The sequence below is a fragment of the Anas platyrhynchos genome, chromosome 15 (genome assembly GCF_047663525.1).
Source record: "Anas platyrhynchos isolate ZD024472 breed Pekin duck chromosome 15, IASCAAS_PekinDuck_T2T, whole genome shotgun sequence".
Classification (NCBI taxonomy): Eukaryota; Metazoa; Chordata; class Aves; order Anseriformes; family Anatidae; genus Anas; species Anas platyrhynchos.
The window spans coordinates 8,877,856-8,900,647 of NC_092601.1; the positions used below are offsets into that span (position 1 = coordinate 8,877,856).

The 22,792-nt window shown below is 48.4% G+C and overlaps 1 protein-coding gene across 4 annotated transcripts in view; it reads left to right on the plus strand.

The window, feature by feature from the left end:
- Nucleotides 1-22,792, plus strand: part of MGRN1 (mahogunin ring finger 1) — a 49,374-nt gene that overhangs the window by 17,278 nt on the left and 9,304 nt on the right. For all 4 annotated transcript variants that reach the window (XM_027468754.3, XM_027468752.3, XM_027468755.3 and 1 more), the window contains exons 5-9: nt 4,543-4,660; nt 8,652-8,718; nt 12,213-12,265; nt 15,598-15,645; nt 21,268-21,336. In XM_027468754.3, the coding sequence (XP_027324555.1) occupies nt 4,543-4,660; nt 8,652-8,718; nt 12,213-12,265; nt 15,598-15,645; nt 21,268-21,336 (355 nt within the window). The remainder of the gene's footprint in view (nt 1-4,542; nt 4,661-8,651; nt 8,719-12,212; nt 12,266-15,597; nt 15,646-21,267; nt 21,337-22,792) is intronic.

A 22,792-nucleotide genomic window follows, 5' to 3' on the forward strand; every position in this document is an offset into this window, starting at 1 on the left:
GCAACAGAGCTCAGCTCAGCAGGTTCCCAAGCACCAGCATGTCCCTGGTGGTTTGGGAGCTAATTAAGGTGCCCAGCAGCAAGCCTGGACTGTGTCTGGGGAGAAGCTGCTTGAGCCACAGGCTGAGCTTCTCCTCGCAGGCGGTGAGTGCTTCTCAGCTGATAGTGGAGGAGTGAGACTTGGGAAATAATTTTAATTTATTTCCTGTTCTCTCAAAATCCCCGTGCTGCAGCATCTCATCTGCTGGACTTGGGGGCTGGAAGGGTTTGGAAGGGGGAGGCAGCAGTCAACATGAGGTGTAAGTTTTGCTCTGTGGGAGTAAAGCTGTGTCAAAGAGGTTACAGGAGGAGGTGAGGTGCATGAATCTGGAGGTTGCTGCTGCAGGCAGTTGTGTGGTACCCTGCATTGTTGGGGATTCTCACAGCTGTCGGGGATCTGAGCAAACAAACAGGTTTAAAAAGATACGGACTGGGATTTCTGTTTGGAACTGATCTCATAGGACAAATCCCACTTCTTCATTGTTCTGAGCTGCCAGCGATCGCAAGGCAGTTCTGTTAGGTCTCCCTTCTGGGCCGTGAGCTGTCCTCTGCAGAGCTTCTTCACTCTTGCTGTAAGCTCACAGCACAGAAGGCAGGGGAGAGAAGACTTGTGAATACACCACTGGCTGCAGGTCTCCAGGCATTCAGTCTGAATGTCCAAATCCAAGGCTGACATGCTTTTTGGCAGTGTGGACCAGACAGAAAAAATTTCCAAGGCAGAAATCCCAATTGGTTCACTGGGGGAGGCTTCCTTGATATTTTTGTGATGCTCTTCAGCTCAGGACATCTGTGTACCTGGGTTGTCTCCTTTCTCAAGGACTTAAAGCAATGTGTGCCAGTAGAACATGAATTACAAATGTTTTTTTCAGCAGGCATGCTCTCTGTGGCAAGAAACATGAGTGATCTGGAGAGATGTCAGAGTTGGCATATTCTTAGATACCTTGAGAGCTTTTTAATCAGTATTTCTGAAGGGGCTGTGTCTTATCTCAGCAGCTCCTACATCTCTTGATTGTGATCTGGTTTTCTCTTAAATATTTGGTGGGAACCTTATCTGACCCCATTTCTGCTAAGACTTCTGTGATTTTTCTCAGTAGGGCCCCCTTGCATGCTCTCAACTTGGAGGAGATTTCTGCCTGGTGCGGGAAACTGTCCAGATGAGAAGATACTAAAACATTCTTCATGGCCAGCCTAATGTGAGCTATGGGACTTCTTCCTAATACCCCCTTGAAGTGAAAAGGCAGATGGGTGGATTTTCTCATTAGTTCAATCCTCTGTAGTTGTGGTGTGGACAAGCAGAGATCTCTGCTCGTATTGTTCTGCCCCGTTCTCCCTGGGCAGTGTTGCTTGGTTTCCTCAGATACGCCGTTTTGGGCTTCTGGAGCTGTTACATGCAGGTCCTCCTGCCTTTGTGGTACTTCCCACGAGTATATTTCCCCCTTTTTCCCAGTGCTGCTGCAGAGCATGTCATCCTGACCACTTGCTCCTCCTGTGCCCTTCAGTTCCAGTAGGTTCCCGACTTGCTGTCACTGTAGATAAGCCCCTTTTCCATTCCCTGCCTTCCCAGCTGCACAGGGAGAATTGTGCCTCTCTGCAGAGCTGGGAAGCTTTGAGAGAGCCACAAAAGGAGCCAGATACAGGCTTGCTCTATTCATTGTGCTTGACAACTCAGTAAATAAAACTTCACTCAATCGCTCGCTCTGTAATTCACACACAAAAGATCTGTCGTTCTGATCTCTCCCACACCGTGCTTTAAATGCAAAGGATGGAGTGAGACCTTCTAGTAAAGCAGCACAATTTCAGCGCAGTTCCAAAGTCTTTGAGGGTAAGGCATTGTCATAACTAACAGTGCACCTACCTTGGCAGGAAGAGCAGTGCACGTGGTGATCCTGCTCTTCATTGTGGCCTTTTAGAATTTAACATGGATCTTGTGACACTCGATAAGCCTGGAAGCCCATTGCCTCCTGAATCCTCAGAGGGTGCTGGAACTGCGCTAGCTTCCAGGGAAATGCAGCAGATCGTGACAGTGGGGAGCCTGGATTTTCCTCTTGGATATGTGGGGACTTAATAAGTATTCACCATCTACTGGTATTCAGGTTCTTATAACTTAAGCTGCTAAATGAATCTTGCGCTTGAAGGTTGCGCTTTAAATCTCTGGATTGGATGATGCTGGCCTGAGCCCTGGAGGGCAGCCAGCCGTCCCTGGGGGCTCCTGCGCCCTGACATCAGGTAGGGAGGCCCATAAGTGGCAGGGGTATGGGTGCTGGGAGCCTGTCCCCCCCAAACCAAGGTGGGTGGATGTGGGAGCAGGGTTCCTTTGGCCTCTGCATCAGCTGGGTCCTGAGAATGTGCCTTGCCTTTCCCTCCTGACTGGGGGGGGGAGCGCAGTGGCTGGGGTGCTAAAAGTGCATTTAAAAAGCAACCAAGTATGGCTGAGGGGAGGAGATTTAGGGAGGTTAAGTTCTGAAAGCAAGAGAGAAAATGTGCATGAAATAGTTTTGGCAGGAAGCAGGGGCAGCTGCTGCTGCACCTTGTCCTCTAGCCACTGGTGGTCATCTCCCCCATTACATCTCTGCACATGCACTGCTCCTGTTACATCACCCACGCTCTGGAGTGTAAACTTTCCGTAGCTGCTTTTGTAGTTTAAGGCTCAGCTGTGTCTGCTGTGGTCATCTCTGCTGGCCTCCAGCTCGGCCTTTTCTTCAAGGCAGGCGGTCCCAGGTGTGACACTCGGTTCTGCAGCTCTTGGCTGACCATGCACCTTGAGCTTCTTCCGTGGCTTTTGCTTCACCACCTCTGGCAGTGAGCTGCCCAGCTCTTGCTCCTTGCTTACAGAGAGCAGAAGGAATTAGCTCTGAGGCAGAAAAGCTTTGTGTTGCTCTCCTCTTCTGGTGTGCTGCACTCCTCCACAACGTGTGGTTAGGCTGGAGCAGCTCGGAGCTTTCCAACCTTTGCTTACATAGCTGGTGGTTTGTGAGCTGTGTCCGCGTTTCAGAACAGCTGAATGTCCTCAGGAGCACAGAATCCTGTTTTACAAGCAAGGATTCTCTTCTCTTTGCCTTTGTGCACTCTCTGTTAACTGCTCTGCTCAACAGGGCTTCATGCTGAACAGGCCACAGCAAAGCAGTGCCTCAATTCCCCTCTGGTGATGTCCTCTGTGATAGCCCAGTCGAATTAAGGAGAAACTCAACGTAGGATTCCTGGTTCTAATGCACCACCCGTCCCTGTAGCCTGTCCCCTGGCTGAGGGGTTGGTCCCAACCAGCAGCAGTCGGGTTTGAGCAGTCAACAGGGCTTCAGGCTTGCAGCCGCCCAGCGATGTTTGCAGTGGCTGGAAGCCAGCACCCTCCCAGGCTCGCTTTATGAAGCTCTGCCTAGGAAATAAGGGGTTGTGTGTGGGAGAGGGAACATCCCATTGTCCTGACCGCCTGGTAACGTCGTTCCTGTCGAGCTGGAGCTAGACCTGTCTGTCCGTGTGCTGGGGGAGCTCTGCTGTTTCTGCACTGTAAGCCTGTTGGATGAGGGCTCTTCTGCTTTCTGTGCAGTCAGCCAACATGCTCTGAACACGCTGATGGGAGCTCAACAGCACAGAGGCTGGAAGTAAAACCAGCTTCAGATGTTCCCACCCCGCTTTGGAGGCCACTGCCTCCCCTCCTGTGCCAGAACCGGCGCTGTGAGAGGCTGTGCACCTCTGGCTCCGAAACCACCCACCTGAAAGGGGCCAAAAATCCTGGTTTGCCACTGAAGCCCACTGCAAGTCATGCAGCACACAGTGGTGGCTGGGAAGTGAAATGTCTCTTGGTGCTGGAGGTGCCCAGTGGGCTCTGTGTGCAGAGGATGCTGGCTGGTAGCGGTGCTCCCCCTCTCAGAGGTGTTTGGTGTGTCAGTGCCGGGGCTCGAGATGGGGAGAGCTGTGACTCCCCTAGGTGGCACCGGGGACTGATGGGGGGCTCCGTGGGGCATCTCTGGGGAGCACACAAGGAATGTGAAGGGCTGGGGAGTCAGTCCGAGGATGGTCCCACCGAGATGGGCCCGTGCCAAGCAGTGTTTCTCACTGCAGACCTGTCCTGCAGAGCGATGGGAGAGTTTTTGGTGCCGTGTTGTGTGCTGACGCTGTGTGATCACTCCTCGTTCTTCCTGGGTTTCCTGCAGAAAATAACTGTGTGCTGGGTGGGAAGCCAGCATTGCCTCGGCTCTGGATTTAGTGAGCTAGCTTTTGCTAGGCTGCTGCACCCCACTACTCCTCTGACCCAAAGTGTTTCCAGGCAGGTCAGTATGGATCCAATCAGACCTTGCCTGTCTGCGCTGCTTTCCCTTCCCCACGCTCACCATCTTGCCTTTCCCTTCCCTTTTTGTATTCCCTATGAATGGCTGCCAGCCCCTGCCAGCTCTGCCTCTTAGAGCTGCCACTTTTGATTCCTGAAAGGCAGACAGGCGTGAATGAATGAGAGCCTAGCAGAGAGCAATCACTTGTTACAGCAAGTTTTCTTTTCCCCCCATTTCTTCAGATACAGCACAAAGAATCCCTCTCTGCAGTCTGAGACGGTTCATTACAAGAGGGGGGTAAGCCAGCAATTCTCCCTGCCTTCCTTCAAGATTGATTTCTCGGACTGGAAGGATGATGAGGTAAGTCTTTCCTTGGTGCCCCCTTCTTTCCACAACTCCGTTGCCCCAAAAGCACTTGTCTCCACTTAGTGTCACTGAGATGTAGCTGAAATGTTCACACTCACAGCTGCTGTAGCGTGTTTTGTGGGTACGAGACAAACAGGGCCATGGGAAGAGCAGATACCAACGCTGCCTGGGAACTTGGCAGGTAGGTGAGGCAAACAGGAAAGAAAAGAAACCAAAAGCAGCGATTTCTAATATCACTGATCAGCTGGCATCCCAACAGCTGGCGTAGGAGGGAGACTGCAGAGATTGGCCCTGGAGCTGTTCCAAGAGGAACCTGCCGCTCTTTAGCCTTGTTCTCCCTGCCAGCCAAAGAGCTTATGGGAACAAAAGTGCCCCTGCTCATTTGCTAAATATTTCCCAGTTACCTTGGGATAGGGTTGCTAGAAGCTCTGAAAAGCTCTTTCTTGATTTTTATTTATTTTTTGCTGGTCCTCTAAACCAGATTCTAAGATGGGGTGCATGCAAGACAATTCACTGGGGGGTGAGAAGAACTTCAGTAGTAAATGTATATAAATCAGTACACATAAATCAGTACACATCAGTACACAGGAGTGCATGACCAAAATTGTTTTACTGATGGGAGTGAAAAATCAAAATAGCTTGGAGACTGCTGTTGTAAGAGTCCTGTTTAAGGGCTGTGTCCTGCATTATTAGCAAGCAGCACTGTGCTGTGGGGGGATATTCTCCCTTCCAGGACAGATTCACTGGTGCATTAATACCAAATAATGGGATGCCTTCCTCCTTTTAGTTTAACCTATAACTGCAAACAGGCGAAGGCTTGTTTTTAATTAAGCTCTGTGGCTTTTGCTCCGTAGCAAGGTCTATGGAGTCCTGTTAATTTTGATATCTTTTCAAAATTCCAACCCAGGCAGTAACTCTCTGCTTCTTGAGCCTCTAGACTTTGGTTCAGGGGCCTCCCTTGCATGTTACACAGGGCAGAGAGGCCTTGGTCTTTGACCTGCTCTGTGCAACATTGCCCTAAGACATTCCTGATGCAGAGGAGCCACTGTAGCTACTGAAAATATATTTGTTCCTGCAGACCCCTCTCCTGGGTCAAAACTGATACAGTGCTCGTTTCTGCTCCCAGGCCTGTATAAGGGCATTGAGTATGTGGACCCTGGTAGGAAACACTACCTATTAAAAAGAAAAAAAAAAAAGTCATCTTTCATGTATTTTGAAAAGATTGAATAGCTATTGTCTTGGATTTACAGTTTTAACTAGAATCAGTCCCGTGCTTTAACAAATGCTGTGGTGGTTACCAAGAGCCTGCAGAGTCTGGTCTCCTGATGTCCTGGCTTCTCTGCCAATATATGATTTCACAAGTTCAGGCTACAAAAGCCTGGAGGAGCTGCTTTTCAACCCCTTCTGTCATCTGAGAGAGCTGAAGAGGAGGAGCTCAGATCCCTTTCTTTGTAAAGAAATTGAGAAACCTAACTTTCATTTTTGTTCCTGCCAGTAAGGTTTTAATTTGAGTACCAAAGTCATGTCCCTTTAATAGCTTAGAGGGAGAGATGCTGTGGAAAAGTAAGGTTCTAGTCCCCTTTGCTTGATTCTGCTGCATCCTCTGATTTTTTTCGTTGGGTTTATGGGGGCTCTGGTTGTGGAGAAAATGTGGAACAAGCAGCGTGAATCAGAAGAGTTTCTTCTCCCATTTTGGCTGTGTTACTCTTTTTCCTCTTAAGTCCAGTGAAATGCTAAATCTTCCTAATAGACCACTGAAATGCAGCACTTTTATCTGACAGCTGGCAGAGCGTTATCATTCAGCTGGGTACAATTACATGCTTCAGATTGCTTTCCAACTTCATTGTTAGTGTTGTCAAAAAAATAATAAAGGTTTCGTTCATATTTTTGCTCAGTGTAGTGCTCACATATGATGTAGCTTTTGGCTGGCCAACAGAACGGAAAATAGTGTTACGTTGAGTTGTTATGTGGAAAAACTTTATAAAAACACAATTTACTTTGTTTTTGTAGCATATTGGTTTGCTTGCAGGCTGTAGCGTAAGGCTTGTGTTGACAGTTATTTTCAGGTCCCTAAAAACGATTGTGAAATGGACCCTTGAAGAGAATGTCTGAGAATGAAAAAGTTTGTCATAAAGCAACCACAATTGGACGCTTTACTCTGATGTGACTTCCTCTTCAAGGGGACAAAAAGTAACTTTTGTCTTACAAAAATAAATCAGAGCAGAAGGCAAAGCAAAGCCATAAGCTTCTTGCAGCAATGTTAATCAATCGTCCTTAGTGAATTTTATTTTCCTTCTGGCATGCAATAATAGTTCCAAAATGCAAAATAGAAAATAGTGGCTCTATGAATCTCTTCTAACAAGTACTGAGAGGTTAAATGAGCTTTTTACGTTCTTTGTGTTACTTTGTTGCTTTGGAAGGAGATTCTGGCAGTTTGAAGGAAGAAAAAAATTGTTATACAATGAATGAAAATAAGTATCCCTCAGGTTTGCAGACTAGCTGAGACAGCAAGGGTCAACCCAGAAGGTCTTCCAGCACAGGCTTTCCATTTGAAATTAGGTTTGCACATTTGAACAGATGTGTGCGTGTACAGAGCTTCATAATGCAGCTAAGGGGTGTTCCTAGAACAGGCACGTGCAGGTTACGTGTCTCTGGGCCACTCAGCTTCTGCAGCAAGTAGCTTACAGAATGGTAACCTCGGGATTTCCTCTTCTCCCACACGTCCCATGGAAGGCTGGCAGGTTCTTGTAGTCCAAAGCCCAAGGTGCAGCCAGGCAGGTGATGAGCTACAGCACACCTGGGGCTGGATGCCAGAGTGTATCGTGTCCCTGTGTACCGTCATCATTCACTTCAGGGTGAACGTTTCAATTGCAGTTCATTAGAGGAGGAACCATTTTCAGCAATACTAAGGCTTGCAGTGAGGGTTGCCTTGCATCACATCCAATCTGAGTGTTTTGGGTTTCCATTTGTGCCAGTGACCAAGATTATCTGAATCTTTTGAGAGGCTGGCTGGAGGAAATGGCACCACAAATGGTGCTAGGGCATGGGGAAGGAGCAGGAGGCTCTAAAGCACTACTTGAATGCTGCCGTGGTGCTTTGAACTGAGTCTCAGTTTTCACAGGGAAACTGAAAACAGACTACCTGGAGCACCATGGTGAAATGACATCTTCTCTCTGAGCAAGAGATAAGATGAGAAAACCAAGGCAGTAGTTAACAAAAAACACCAGAAATCCAGTTTCTGAGCCACTCCATACCTGGCTTAGGACACTGTTTGTAGGGTTGCATTTTTCTTGTGTTCATAAGATCACATGGAGCTTATGAAGTGCAAGGCAAAGGAAGAAATTGAGCCTGGTTTCCTTTCACTCAAGTGAGATCTTAAATCCTCGCTCTTGTCCATCAGAAGGTCAAGGATCTGAATTTCATAACATGCCAAGAGATGGAGGTCAGTCTGATGTTTCTTTAAAATGTGGTGTGAGCTCGACATTCCTTCTACATCTTCAAGAACTTCATGCAAGAGTGTTTTTTTTGTTTGTTTGTTTTTTAGTGTAGAGAGCATAATGTGTATCGCTGTTCTATTTTGATCAACTTATCCAGCTACAAATCATACAGGAGATTTTTAGAATTTTGAATTAGTGAGAAAATTCAGACTGAGATCCTTTGCTTTGCTAGCCACTGTTAGTGTTTAGTGTCATCTCCCTAGTGGACTTCCTTCAAAAGCTGTTGGCTGAATTTCACATCTTCCTGCTCTATCAGGAGTTCAGTGTGTTCCTTTGATACCAGGGACTGTAGGCCCTGCAGAAAGGGTTACTTCATCAGTAAATAATGGGGAAGTTTCTAAGCTGTAGTGCTTGCTGAAGTCTCGTTATCTCAGAGCTTGTAGGTCAGAGCTGGATATCCTGTAACTTCGTTCCTTTGATGCTAACACTATTGCGAGTCTTCAGCCTGGTGTGAATTGTCTAAACTCACCTTGTTTCTTTTCCCTCAGCTGAACTTTGACTTGGACCGTGGTGTGTTTCCTGTGGTCATCCGAGCGGTGGTGGATGAAGGGGATGGTAAGCATGGCTTCTTCTCACTCCGACTTCTTCTGGCTCTCCTGCAGGTTACGTTACCCTTCAGGGAAGGCCTCATTCTCCAACAGTGAAAACATTTTACAAACAGCGAAGGTTTGGGTAGCTTTTCCAGAATAAAAATTCCCCTTAAATCCCACTTAATTAAAAGGGTCTGTCTAACCACAGACTCTTACATAAAAACATACTTTTAAAGAAAACTTCCATTTTTGACAGGAAAAATGGCCAGCTAGTTAGGGTGGAATAGTGTTTAGGAGACCTAGGGTAAGGTCCTAGCTCTGCTGCCATTGCCCAGCCAAAATTGGAACAAATGACTCCCTCTCTCTGAGTTTTACATTTGTAGAATTATAATGCAAGGATGGAGTTGGTCTGTTCTCCCCCTGTGAGGTGTAAGTTATCTTTGTAAAAGCTCTAGCTAATTGTAGGGTTGGGGGGCCTTCTGGTAGGAAAGGCCAGAGAAAAAGAAAGGGCCTTAAAATCCTCAGGAATCCTCAGAAAGGGAAAAAATCCATTGATGATTGTATTATTTATTGCAATTACTGTGCTCTGCTTCTTATGTGAAAGTGACCAGAAACGAACTGCATTATTTTACAGTCCTCTGAGCAAAGTGAAACAGAGCTGGATGAGCCAATTTAAAGTATGACTAACAAAGCATAGTGCAACATAAAAGAAATTACTTTTAAAATGCATCTATTTTTAGTGATTTCAGGCACTGTTAATAATACTGACGTACATATACGTATATATACTTCTTGACCATAGATATAAAACACCTTCCACTGTGTATTGAGCTTTTGCCAACATATTTGTACTTTCTTATGGTGGGCAATTCTAGAAAGACCAAAAATAGAACAGGAGGCAGCATGGGAAGCATACATTTATGCACATACCATGTCTGCTCTAAGCCAATAGTGTGCTGTCATCTATTTTAATAACCTGGAAAGGCAACTGCTTTTAAATCCTATCCTGGAAAGAATATCAGCACAAAAATATGTGACACTCAAGTGAGATTGGAGGAAATTGTTGTGTATTCTGGTTCTTTTTAAACTGGTGAGACTGGAACGAGCTGGCCTTATGTGTCTGGAGTACCTTGAAAATTACAGCCAGCCTGTAACTACTTGTGTTAAATAAATTTGAATGGCAAATTAAAACAGCAGTCAGCAAGATGTTGGTTTGGACTGAATTCTGACAGAAGATGTTTGCATTCCTTGAAGTTGAGCTTGTAATATTATCACTCACCATTCCTGGCAGTGGAATTGCTCTCAATGAAAGGTACGGAAATCCTTAATGGAGGGAAGGTGCTGTGCAGCTCCAGCTGTATGCGTTGTGAGTGAGTGGGATATGAAGGGAAGCATTATCTCTTATCTCTTCTTGGCTATTCAGACTTCAGTCAGGGTCCTGAATTTCATGTACTGAGTGAGCTAGAACAGACTAGCTCTTGGCTGGCAGGGAGGGAGCTTGCAGCTGAATTCCCAGCTTTAGCCCAATTTTCTATGTGCTGTTACATTCCTGATTGCTCCCTAATTGTCAGACCGTTCTTGAAGTGAATTATCCAGCAAAACTGCATGCTTGGACTCTTATCCCATGTTCTGCTGTTTCCAAACACAGTCTCTGTGCCAGAATCCAGTGAATGGTTCCCCTTGTTGCCTCTGCTGTTCTGGGGGCCCAAAAGAAGCTATGAAGCTCCCATCCCTCTTAGACATCACATGAGTCATTTCCTTCAGCTGTTACCTTCCTGGCACAGAACTCTTAGCAGCGTTTGTACGTTCTTCTGCGTGTGCTGAGCACAGGTTCCCCTAGGCCCAGGTGGGGCAAGGTGGTGACGTACCTTTCCTTCCTTCAGTGACTCCTCCAAGACCTCTGCCTCCCATTCCCATACAATGAGTCCGAGTGTAGTTAGGCAAAAGAGTCCAATCAGCTGGAGCTAAGCTGAACTTTGGAGTCTTCAGCCAGAGAAGTCGAGATTGTGCCTTGGTTTCCCCTACTTGGCACCTGTGTTTCCTTGTGTTTTTGTGTGCAGAGGGTGCCACGAATGCAGTCCAGAAACCTCTGACAGCCCCTTCTGAATGCTGTCAGAGGGAGGCCTCAAGGTTAGAAGAGGGAAGGCAGGATATATGTCACTGGGGACTAAATCAGATAACTGGACAGAGATGTTTTCCTGTCCAAAAATGATATGAGAAATAAAGGTTTTACAAGCATGTAGGATTAGGTGGTAATAAAGTGGTGTGTACCAGGGCTGGAAGGGCTGCCAATTGTTGTTACACCAGATGGATTTATTCATCTCTGTGACATATTCAGGTAATTAAAAACAGGAATAGGAGGGAGGAGCAGAACCCCACTGAGCTTTGTTTTACTTTCCCTTTCCACCCTCTGGAAACAAAGCGGTGTAGTTTGTCGCACCGATATAACCAAGGCAGGTAGACGAAGGCCATGTCTGTGCAGGGCCCACCACAGTCCTGCTGGGTTTCGTTGTCCCTCAGGACTGTGAGGGGAACCAAACTGAAGGCGAGGTTCTGGGGGGGGAAGAGGCAGAAATGGACACAGCACTCCTGGTGTGGCCCCACCAGCGCTGGGTGGAGGGGAAGGCCTCTCCTGGCCTTCTGGCGACACCTCACCCCGCAGCCATCTTGGCAGCAAGGGCGTGGGGCTGACGCACGTTCAGCTCGGTGTCCACCAGGACTCCCAGGGCCTTTTCTGTCAAGCTGCTTTCCAGCTGGTGTTCCCCCCCAGGTGCAGGACTCTGCACTTGTGGAACTTCTGCAGGTTTTTGTCAGCCATTTCTCCAGCCTGCTGAAGTCCGCCTGGATGGCAGTGAGAGCCTTTGGTGATGTGGCCACTCTCAGTTTTGTGTTGTCTGCAAATTTGCTGAGGGTGCACCCTAACCCATCATCCCAGCCATTAGTGAAGATGTTAAAAGGACTGGATGCACTATGGACCCCTGGAGTGCTCTGATCATTGCTGGCCTCCAACTAGACTTTGTGCTACTGACCACAGCTCCCTGGGTCTGGCTGTTCAGCTGATTTCTGACCCACCTCACTGCCCGTCCAGCCCATACTTCAGCGTTTTTTCTCTGAGGGTCTTATGTTGTACAATGTCAAAGGCCTTACTGACGTCCAGGAAGATAATATCCACTGTTCTCCCCTCGTCCATCAGGCAGGTCATTCGTTATAGAAGCTTATCAGGTTGCTTAGGCATGAATTCCCCTTGGTGAGTCCATGCTGACTGCTCCTGAGGCTTTTCTTCTCCTTTGTGTTCCCCTAATAGTTTCCAGGATTAGTTGTTCCATCACCTTCCCAGGGATCGTGGTGAGGCTTACCCATGTGTAGCTCCCCAGGTCCTCCTTCTTTTAAACTGCTAGGAGATGAGGATGCAATAGGTGACAATTTAGTCCATTTTAGTAAAAAGACAAAAATTAGCTCATGGTGGTGTCATGCTTGTGTTGTTTTCAAGGCTTAACCAGGACTGTTCTCTCTTTGCAGTGGTGGTTGAGGTGACAGGTCACGCCCATGTTCTTCTGGCTGCCTTTGAAAAGGTAAATGAGTTCTTTTCCCTCTGTCCATGTAATTGTATATGTAAACCTTTCCATGGGTCATTAGTTTGTATTTATATACCACTTAGCACAATGGAGTCCTGGCCTGTGACTGGGGTTCCTGGCTGCTATTGTAGTACAAATAATTGCTTGCAGCAACTGCTGTGCAGCCTGTAATTATCACTTGTACCTGAGCTGGTCAGTCAGCTGGTGTTTCCTGTGTGTGGGGAGAGGGTGTGCCTTGCTGTCTGTGATGTTTGCGAGCAGTGAGTGTTGACCAAGGCTGCTACCATGCAGTTTACCAGGGCCTTGTGATCAGTTTGCAAAACTGGATCTGCTGTGTCCAGAGCCTGTTGCACCATCATTTGGCCTTAGTTTACAAGTAGGACCAAGCCCTTTTAAGGAGTTAGGTTACATCCTGCATAAAGACTTAGGACTCTACCGCTTTTCAGTGGCGTGTTTATATGTAGCAGACGGCCACCTACACGGTAAGGCTAAGCACAGGCAGTGATAAATATCTCTTCCCATGGTACCTGGACACAGTTAAAAGATCCATAATCACTCCATGTTGTCTCTGGGGTAATACTGCAAACACATGTCCTGGGCAAGTGACACATACAGGGTCATCCTAAGATGAGGCAAGAGATGCTGGAGCAGAGTTGGGCACATAGAGGGAAGCAGCATCAATGCTGTGCTGGTGGGGACTCTACGCTTCTAGGCTGGCATGTGGGCTGACTTCTCCTTGGTCTGCTTGGTTCCTGCCATGTCCAGGAGTAAGTTGCCAGGTCTTAATCCTGCTCCTCCCAGGTGGATAGTGTGGATGGTGACAAGCTGAGTCAGAAGGCCTGGGAAGCACAGTCAGTCCTCAGGAAGCCCTGTGGTTGCAAGGTGCCCTGAGTGTTCCAGTCACTCTTTTTGTTGGACTCAGTATGTGTTGAACTTACTCCAGACAATTAGGGATTTGTGAGAAATGAGATAGGCAGCTGCTGCACCCCTGGAACTAGGGCAGGGTTGTTGTCCTTCTGGTTGCCTCATCCAGCTGATACCAAAGAATGAGCACTCAGGAATCGCTCACTCATTGTTCAGCAGCACCTGGGAGAGGACGGTGTGGGCAGCAGGCACTGGCTAAGGCTGTAGAGTTCAGAGCCCTCTTGGTGGAACAGCACTGTAGACAGAGACCTCCTAGCCTTGCAAAAGGAATGGTCAGCCATTTCTGAGGAAAGAAAAGCAGATGAGACCGCGAGTTTCCTGCATGTTGCTACCTGATTTTGAAGTATTCCATATGTGTTTACCTTCCCCATCTGTGAGACTCACCTGTGTTCCTCTGGCTGCTGCCTTGAGAGATTTTTGGTTGTAGCTATTTTCAGGTTGTTCTGGATCTAGAAATGCAAGTATAGTTTTTCCTTACAAGGAGTGTGTCTAATTGTTGTTTTCCACGTATCCAAACCTAGTGCCGTTGCAGCAAGTAAGCCCAGCCTCTGTGGTCAGGGAGCAGAGCTCTCCCTTGGACTTGGATTTGTCCCAGCTTCCCATTGTAGCATCTCATGGTCAGCACTTGATAATCGTGCCTTACAGAAATATCCATCCCCAAGGCATCTTCCAGTGGAGAAGGTCTAGTCCCCACAGTTGTGAAAAATAGCACCTGGGCTGTGACTGATATGAGTAGGTGCCACATTGACCTGTGCATGTTAAATATGCTGGAGATTGTTGTAGCTGGTGTGATGTTTTCCAGTTCAGTAATGTTTTCAGTCCCAGACAGCTGTAAACCCTGAGCAAACAGTAATGCAGCTGGCTCAGGGGCAGGAAAACAGTGCCAATCCCTGCAGAGCGGTCTGGTGAGTACTGGGAATGTGTTAATATGAGGGCAAAAGTGAAGCTTTGGAAACTTCTGACTCATGAGTTTGGAAAGTGGCTTGAACTGCTCCAGCTCTGCAAGAAGGATTTCAAGGATTATAGCTAATTTCCATGGACCATGCAGAGCTTCTGGGCTCTCTGGATACACAGAGATGATGGCAAATGTCCCTTTGTGTTCAGAGAGCTGAACAAAGATACAACAAAATGCAACCAACTAAAGCTGGTCAGGCCATTCCCTCAGTGCTGTCTTATGTCCAGTGTCCAGGTCTGAGCTCCAGGAATGAAGCTGTTTCCCTTCTTTTTCCTGTCTGTGTGCTGTGAGAGGGAGATGCTGTCCAGTGGGGCCAATTCTTGTGTATGATCTTTCAGCTGAATGCTGAAAACAAGATCCAGATCTTTGTTTTTATTAAAGGTCAGAGGGCAAAGTGCTTGTTGAGTTTTCTCTTTCCTGCTTAATTAAAATGTATTCCCCATCCTTAGAATAGCTTCAGCTTTTGAAGTGTAGGTACATAAATCCAGAGGAGGTTCTTGCTAATAAGCACTGCTCCTGATTGCTGGAGCTTTCTCAGAGAACTGATAGTCCAGCAGGCCTTGGTAGCTTGCTATTCGTGTGCATCTTTAAGAGCAGAATAGCAACCTTGACACTGGCCTTGCAGGTCTCTCAAAGGCAGAAACTTGGCACTTGACACTTTGTGTTTGCCTGGAAAACATGAATGTTTTGTCTTTTGGTGTAATGTTGTTGTCTCTTTCTCCTGAAACTAATTCATCAAACAGATGCATGTCTGCAACTGTTCACACCAGCAGGGCCTGCTGGAGTTTCTCCTGAATCTCCTTCCCTGCTCTCAGTGCTCTGGGGGAAGAGTTAGTTGGATTGGGTTTATTTGGCCCATGTGGGTGATGGAGACAATAGCAGCAGCACACTTCCTAACACCGGGTATATGCAGGATTGGTCCAGCTGTGCCTGCTGCCACTGAGCAAATGAAACGCCAGAGGTGGTCGCTGCATCTCTGAAGGTGGTGATGTGGAGCGCTTGGTTTAGACTGCACCTAGTGGACACGTCTGCTCAGCCCCTGCCACCCCCGGCTTTCCTGGGGCTCTGGCCTCAGGAGTGGCTCTGACTCTGGATGTTATCTAGGGTGTTGACAAACACCTCCTGCCAAATGTTGCTGGACTTGCTGAAGAAGTGTTCGCACCCAGTTGAACTGCTTCAAACCTGAAAGCAGCCGGTGTGCCAGTGGATTTTTGTGTATGCTCCAGTCCCCTTCAGCCAGGTTTAACCTGAGCCAAGTCCATCCAGCTCCGTGCTGGACGGGACCAGGAGCATGCTGACATCCCGTTCCACTGCCTGCTGGGAATGACTGCTAGTCAGGTTTTCCTGGTTAGATGCACGTGCCACCCTTCCCTTAGCTAGCAGTCAGTTTTGGTCATGAGTCTGTCTTAATTTGTACACTTTGTTTAATGCATTTTTTTTTTCCTCCTAGCACGTTGATGGCAGTTACTCTGTGAAGCCATTAAAGCAGAAGCAGATCGTGAGTACCTGTTTCCTGTTAATTAAAGACATTTACTGGTGTCCCACAGATACCCAGCTGTACCCAACGGGAAGCTTTGATGTTAGTTCACCAAGAGCCCGAGATCTCTGCTGGTTAGCTCTGATAACACAAGCAAAGGCAACGAGCTGCTGCTTAATGTTAGGTTAGATGTTGTGCAGCTGGGTGTGTTGGGGAACAAATACAGCAGCACGGGGCTGGCTGAGCAATTGTGTGGGTCTCTTTGTCCTTCTCTGGGAGTCAGGCACTTTGTATAGATCCAGGCTTCCATATACATTCCTGCCTTGCATGTGTTTGTTGCTTGAATACAGAACTGGAGGAGCCCTGCTAGGTGTAGCACAGAACTGATGCTTTCATCTCTGCACAGGTGCAAGTAAATTATGTTTACATAAGTGAGCTTAAGCACTGTGTGTGTTAGTAATGCGAAGCACGTCTATTTGTCCACGCTGCCCAGTGACTTTAGGTTGTGTGTGTTGTGCTGTGGAAGGATATCTTTTACCCTGTGTCCTACCCGGAGGCAGAAAACTGCTGGATTTCCACATGCATATGCATTAAGATACTGGGGGGTCTTGCGTGTATCTTCTCCCCACACAGGCTTCCTTTTTGTGTCCATAATATCTTTGGAGATGTCCCAAGGGACTGAGGCACACGTTATAAGGGGAAGGGAGACTGGCAGACAGGAGAACATTAGGGTTCCAGAGCCCTCTTTAGCCCAGCCCCGTGTGGTGTGATGCACAGAAGCTGTGCAAAGCTTCATCAAGACTGTAATTGCATGCTGTCTTGCACAGAGGGAGGTACATAAGCAACTGCAAACTGCTAAGATGGCTAAGAGTTTAAGCTTCTGAAAGGAAGCTTGGTAGATATTCTGCTGCAAGGATCAAATTGAAACGTCTTGGAGAAAGAGAAGAGATAACATAAAAGATAGAAGTGAGCTGGTCAAGTGTGTCTGGGAGACACCCTGATTCCTGAAAAACTCTTAAATAGCCTGACAGCTCCAGTATGCATCCTGCCTTTGTGTGAAGGGTAATGCTCTTCAGGTTAGGTCAGCTCAAGCTGATGTGAATCTGGTGCATGGCCTTAAGAGGCAGGAATTCAGCAGATCTTGTACTGAGAGCAGTGGGATCTCTGGTGGTCGCTCGTTCTCACAGAGCAGTGCTGTATTTAAAACTTGACCGAGGTGAGGGGACTTTCAGTACCTGACCAGCTTCCTCCCACCATTCCTGCGCCTGCTGGCAGTGATCCTTTTCGTTGCTGGAGCTCTTGTCAGGTCTGAGAATTACTCACTCGATCTGTCTGGATTCTTCCCACATCTTGTGATTTCTTCTGTGTTGCTTGGAAACTTGGCTGTTGCCATCCGTGCTGCTGTGACCTCCATCCTCACCGCAGTACACGCACCGTGCAGCGGCCTCCTTGTCACCGTTGTTCCTGAACATACAGTATGTGCATTGTCATCCAGGAGGGATAATCACGGATAAGGTTAGATTTGTGCTTCATGCTGCAGAAATGCATTTTTGCATTGTCTTTTTGTCCTCCACTCCCCAAACTTTACGCTTTGAAGCCCCTCATCTTCTCCAGCTTTACCTCCTCCAGGCATAGTTCAGTTCCTGGCTTTTTGGTGCTCCCTCCTCTTCCTCAGGCACTTCTACAGTACTTTGGACTACCCCGTTTTCAAGAACTAGCTCCCAGCGTGGATGAACTGACAGACAGTCTTCGCTTTTATCCTCTAAAAATCGTTTTGCTCTGACTTCTGGTTGCCTTTTTTGTTCCAGCATGTTTTCTTGTCCGATGACTGCGTTAGGATGAACAGTCCCTTTCCTGATGCAGATGCAAACTGGCTGCCTCGAAGCAGCAGCTGTAAATGGCTTTCTGTCTGCAGAACCTGTCTTGCAAACTGTGTTCAGACAAAATTTCTAAGCCGTGTTGAAACTGGGTGCTTACAGAGCTGGTCTTTGGGGCAGAAGGTGCAAATTTCTTGCCCTTGACAGTTTATTATAGTTTGGAATAAACGTTAAGTACAGCATGGCTTGGTCTCCCTGGACTGGCCAGAACTGCACGAATCAGGGTCCCTGCACCCAGCGTTGTGCCGCAGCCCCAGCGTGAGCTGCTCAGCTTGCTTGCGGTGGGGTGAGAGCCTCGAGGGTGTGGGGAGACCGGAGGGGAACGTGAAATGTATCAGGCGATGAGCTGTGGTTTTCAGTCAGCCACCGTCAGCAGTTACATGACCGTGGAAGACAAGCTGGAAGAACAGGGAGCTGGTTGGTTTTCCTTTGAGTCCACTCCAAAAAAAAAAAAAAAAGTGGATGGGGGGAAAAAAAAAAGCCTCAGGCTTCCTGTTCTGGAATGTCTATACAGAGAGGGGTTCTTTCTCTGAGAAGACAGAGTTCCCTGTCGTGGGCCTTCAGGGGGGTGAATCGCTCCTGCTTGCTGGAGGACATTTTTCATTCTCGAGCTTTGGAGTGGAGCTAGAAGTCAGCAATCCTTCAGGCCATCCACACGGGCTGCCCGTGTGTTGCTGCTCTTTTACCTGGCTCTTGGGCTGTGCCCTGGAGCTTGCGTTGCACTGAGGCATCTGTCCCAGGAAGGTGCCTGGTGAGGATCCCCCAGCCTCACTGCAGGGTGTGTGCTGAGGGGTGATCCCTTCACCGTTGGGTGTGTGCCGTGTTTCTGCTTTGTGTTCGACTTGAGCTGCTGCTCAATGATGGCTAGGATTCCTCTCATCTGAATTAAATGGCCTTTTGGTACCAAGAAGGTCATTAAGTGTCTAGATTAGATGCTTTCTGATGAACTCAGGGATGTCATTTGACCTAAGATGGCCCAGGTCAGAAAAGAGCCACCAAATGGTATCAGGTACTCATGCATATAAAAGCTGTGCAGCAATTCACCGCCTGTCTCACCAGTGCTGTGCAGAAACTCCCAGCCTGTCCTTCAGACTCGCTCGTGCCCAGCAAAGGCAATATTAGCCCTTGCTGTCTGAGCTTTATCCCAGTGCTGGTGGTGAGTTACTGGCTGCTCCAGCCCGATGTCTGTTCTGAGCCCTCTGCTCCTCCGCGCTTAACTTGGCTTTGTTGCAGCACAGTTCCTGGCTAGGTCCCACACGTGGTGTTGACAGTCAGAGATGGTTCCAGAAAGGAGTCCACAGAGCATGCAGAGGCAGGTTTGGAGTGGGAACATCCAGAAGAGCCACGCTTCTGAAGGGAGAGCTCGTGTGCTCTGCTGGGAAAGGCTGCCCAGCTGTGTGGAGCAGAGCAGCGTGATGCCAACCCCACCTTTCTCACATTTTCTTCTGCTCGGAGACAAGCAATACGTTCCTGAGCTGACAAAAAGCAGCTTGTTTATCTTGCCTTATTTTTTTTTTTAATGACAGTACTTACGTGTCTGTGAGCTCTCTGACTCGGTGCTGGATCGTTGTGCACACTGTTGCCCCGTGTGCTCCGTTCTCCATTTAGCACTCCGGACTTCCCAAACGGAGGCCTGTCTTGCTGGAAGTGCTCTCCAGGGAGGTTCCCACCCTGCCACAACATGGTTAGCTGACTCCTGCAGTGAAACAGCGTGTGCTTGTGTGTCCTTACTGGCAGAGCGTGTATCCTTCCCACTCAGTGTTTGGTTGTGGGTACTTTTTTTTTTTCCTTGGCAGTTTGTAAAATTTAATGCTTATATGTTCTCTCTTATGGCTTTTAAAATAGAAGCAAGCTCTTGCTAGAAGAACACACAGTACCACCAAAACTAGTGTAGCATCTGCACCCATGAGAGCATAGAGCAGCAGTATGGAGTGTATGTTGGGAGTAATCCATCCGTATAATATTGTAAATGCTTCCCCATCACTGCTTTTCTTTTGCCTTCCCCTCCTCGCCATTGCCAGGATTCCCAGGTGCCTCGTGCATGCATTGATCTCTAAAGCTCTTTGGGAGCAGGAAGCAGCAGCTAATGAGCTTGGCTGCTTTGATCTCTCAGCCAAGATCAGTTATAATGTATGTACCAACCTGTTTAAAAAAAAAAAAAAAAGAACAGGATTGAATACAAACAGATGGAAAAGCAGAAAAACACGACCTGGACTTGGCCAGTGGCTCCCGTGTGCCTCAGCTGAGGCTGTATATAGCAACAGAAGCCTTTGGGAGGATGATGTGGTGCAGGATGCGTTGGAGGAGCGAGAAGGTGAAGGACTGCATTGTGCAATATCACCTGCTCCTCCTTATTCACCCATTTATTTTACTGCTTTTAAACCTGTAGCTCTTACTACAACAATCTCTCTTGCACTGCTCATCCTTTTCTCGCTGTGATTTGAGGTTCTCACAGGGTTTTTAGAGGCAAGCAGTAAAATGGATACAAAATCCTGCAGAGACTCTCGCCTCTCCCTTCCTGACATCTTTTGCTCTTTGAGCAGACCACTTCTGCACTCACTATCACTCATCACGATCCTCCGAGGAGCCAGGATGCTGTAACAAGAATCTCTTTGAAATGTCGAGTTATAAAAGGACAGCTCCCACATAATTGTTCCCAAACTTCCTGGGTGAGTTGTGAGACACTGCAGAGCATTTTGCTCGGCAGTCCAACTGCTGACCTCATTGCCTTGAAATGCAGGCCTAGAACAGATCGTCTGTAAAAGCTGCACGCCGAGTTAAGCTGGGAGACTCTGGAATTAGTTTGTTAAAGCTGCTGCATCCCAGCTCAGAGTGTTTTGAAACTGGTGAGCAGGATGGATCTAACTAGCTTCTGCCCCCATCTTGGCATGTGGTGTGTTCTGCATCACTGGAAGCCCACTGCACAGCCGTTGCTCTTCTGAGCACCTGGCTTGACAGAAGAGGGAGAGAGGCTGAGTGCACCTGGAAATGCCAAAAGCCCTGGGAGAATGGTGAGCCACTGAAACACGGCCATCGAAGCCATTGAAACCCAGTGGCTTGGCTTCACTGCTTGGTGTCAACTGGGCAGCTGCTGGAGCTGCCAGGAAGGCATTTCCTTCCCTTACTCGCTCTGTGTGTCAGCTGGGTACCTTGCAGCTGCTTCTCCATGCTACCTGCTGCTGGGTTTGTGAGGAGGAGCGCACCTTGCTCTGGGGAAGCTGTGCAGCAGCAAATCCTGTGAGACTTGGGGCTGTGAACAATTCCCACTTGTGCCTGGCATTGCTTTCTGTTGCCAAACTCCAGTTTAGAGATGCCACCAAGGGCCTGGAGACAGCAATGAGTGACACTGCACTAACGTGGTGCTTACAAAGGTGGGTGGAAATTCATCTTGGCTAAAGTTAAGCTGTGCTTCATGGAAAGAAGGGGCTGTGGAAGGCCAATTGCCTCAGGCTTATTTGAGCTTTGGGCATGTGTTCCCTCGTGATCTCTGAGACAAGCAGAGTGTGTGTTCTTGACAGTGTTTTAAGTGGCCAGTTGGGCTCTCAGCTCAGACCAGATGAGACAGGCACCGCTTTGGAGCAGGGACAGACTCGTTCTCCAAGCCATCCTTTGTGATATTTGTTTTTATGAACATTTTCCAGCAGCTCTAGGGGAGCTGGTTGCTATGGGTGCCATGTGGACATTTTAACTCAGGAAGGGAGGGAAGATGATCACGAAACAGCAGTGACAGGGTGGCTGGCACTCTAACCGCTGTCTTCTTCCCCAGGTTGACCGGGTGAGCTACCTGCTTCAGGAGATCTACGGCATCGAGAACAAAAACAACCAAGAGACCAAGGTAAAGGCGCTCAGAGGGCTCCTGCTCCCTGAGGGGCGGGTTTCCAGCCTGCACCTTCTACTTTCAAGCTTATTTACAGGTTTTGGCAGGGCAATATGAAGACGCTTCCCAAAATGCCCACTGAGTCGGTGGCGTTACTGCAGGTGCTGGGGAAGCCTAGGGATGGCAGCCCTCTTCACTGTTATAAGACCTGAACTATCAATGGGGCTGTGCTGAGATCATTTTAGATAGTGGTAGGCTCTTCAGGATATTCCCTGGGGTGGGCACTGCTGGGAAGAGGTGTTTCAGAGCCTGGAGGGGCAGTCCTGAGGCTGCCTTTGGTGCCCTGAGGCCACTGGCCAGTCTAGGTGCTTCCCAGTTGCTGTTGCAGTGCAGGGAACTGAGCTGTGTAGGGCTTGCTTGCCCAGAGAGCAAGCGGGAGTCACCCATGGGAGGCAGCGAGGCATCATTAACGTCAAGGGATGTGTACACAGATGCTTTAACCAAAACCACTGCCTGTCGTGCTGCATAGCCCCAGGCGGATTGTGTGACTGCTTCGTGCTTGCTTTAGCCTTATGCAGAGCTGCCCTTTGCTGCCACCTGGGCTGCAGAGCATACCAAGCACCGGCCTTGGACTGCTCTGTGTCTATTAGCGTGTGATTTGCAAACAAAGGAGAAGCCAGACTTCCTCTCCAAGTAACGTGGTGTCCTGCCCAAAGCATACTGTGATCTCTGCCTGTGCCAACAGGTAACACCTGCAGAGGCAGGAGGGAGAAGATTTATTTTTCACCCGATCTTTTTAAGAGGATTAAAAGCTGTTTAGGTCTAGCCAGGATCATGGGACGAATCTCTTGATCCAGCCATCGCACGTGTGGTTTATCAGGCAGGTGGCTTGGGACCATTTCTGTTCTTCCTGGTACACTTAGTGAGCCATATGACCAGGAAAACAAAAAACCTCCCCTCCCCACCTCCCACAGAGCCGAGGAGTGCATGTGATGGCACAGGCAGGCTGGCAGCCGTTTGCTGGCAGCCAGAAGGGCAGGTGTGGATGTGGCAGCAGCAGATGCTGTTTACGGCTGTTTACACCAAAGTTCCCCGTGGTGTGGCACATGTTAGCCCCGGAGCACCAAAGGGGCCTCGTGAAGTGGTTCTGATGGGAACAGGTAAAAGTGGAGGGGCACCTATGCTGGGTTACCAGTTTGTTGGGCCCTGGCGTAACTTTTGTGGCATTGGTAAGGAGACTGGGGGGCTACAGGGGTCAGTGCTGAGCCCTTGTGGTAGGAGGGTGTGCTTCTCCTGCCAGAATTAGCTTGCTTGGGTGACTCTGATCCAAGTTGTAGGGCTCTGAGGGATGGAAAAAGTAGCACGATGCAGGTTCACATTGAATGGGTTCACCACAACCTTTTTGCCAGGTTAGCTGTGAGCAGCCCAGCACCCCAGGCTGGTTCTACAGCTACATCGAAGCTTGTGCCAGCAC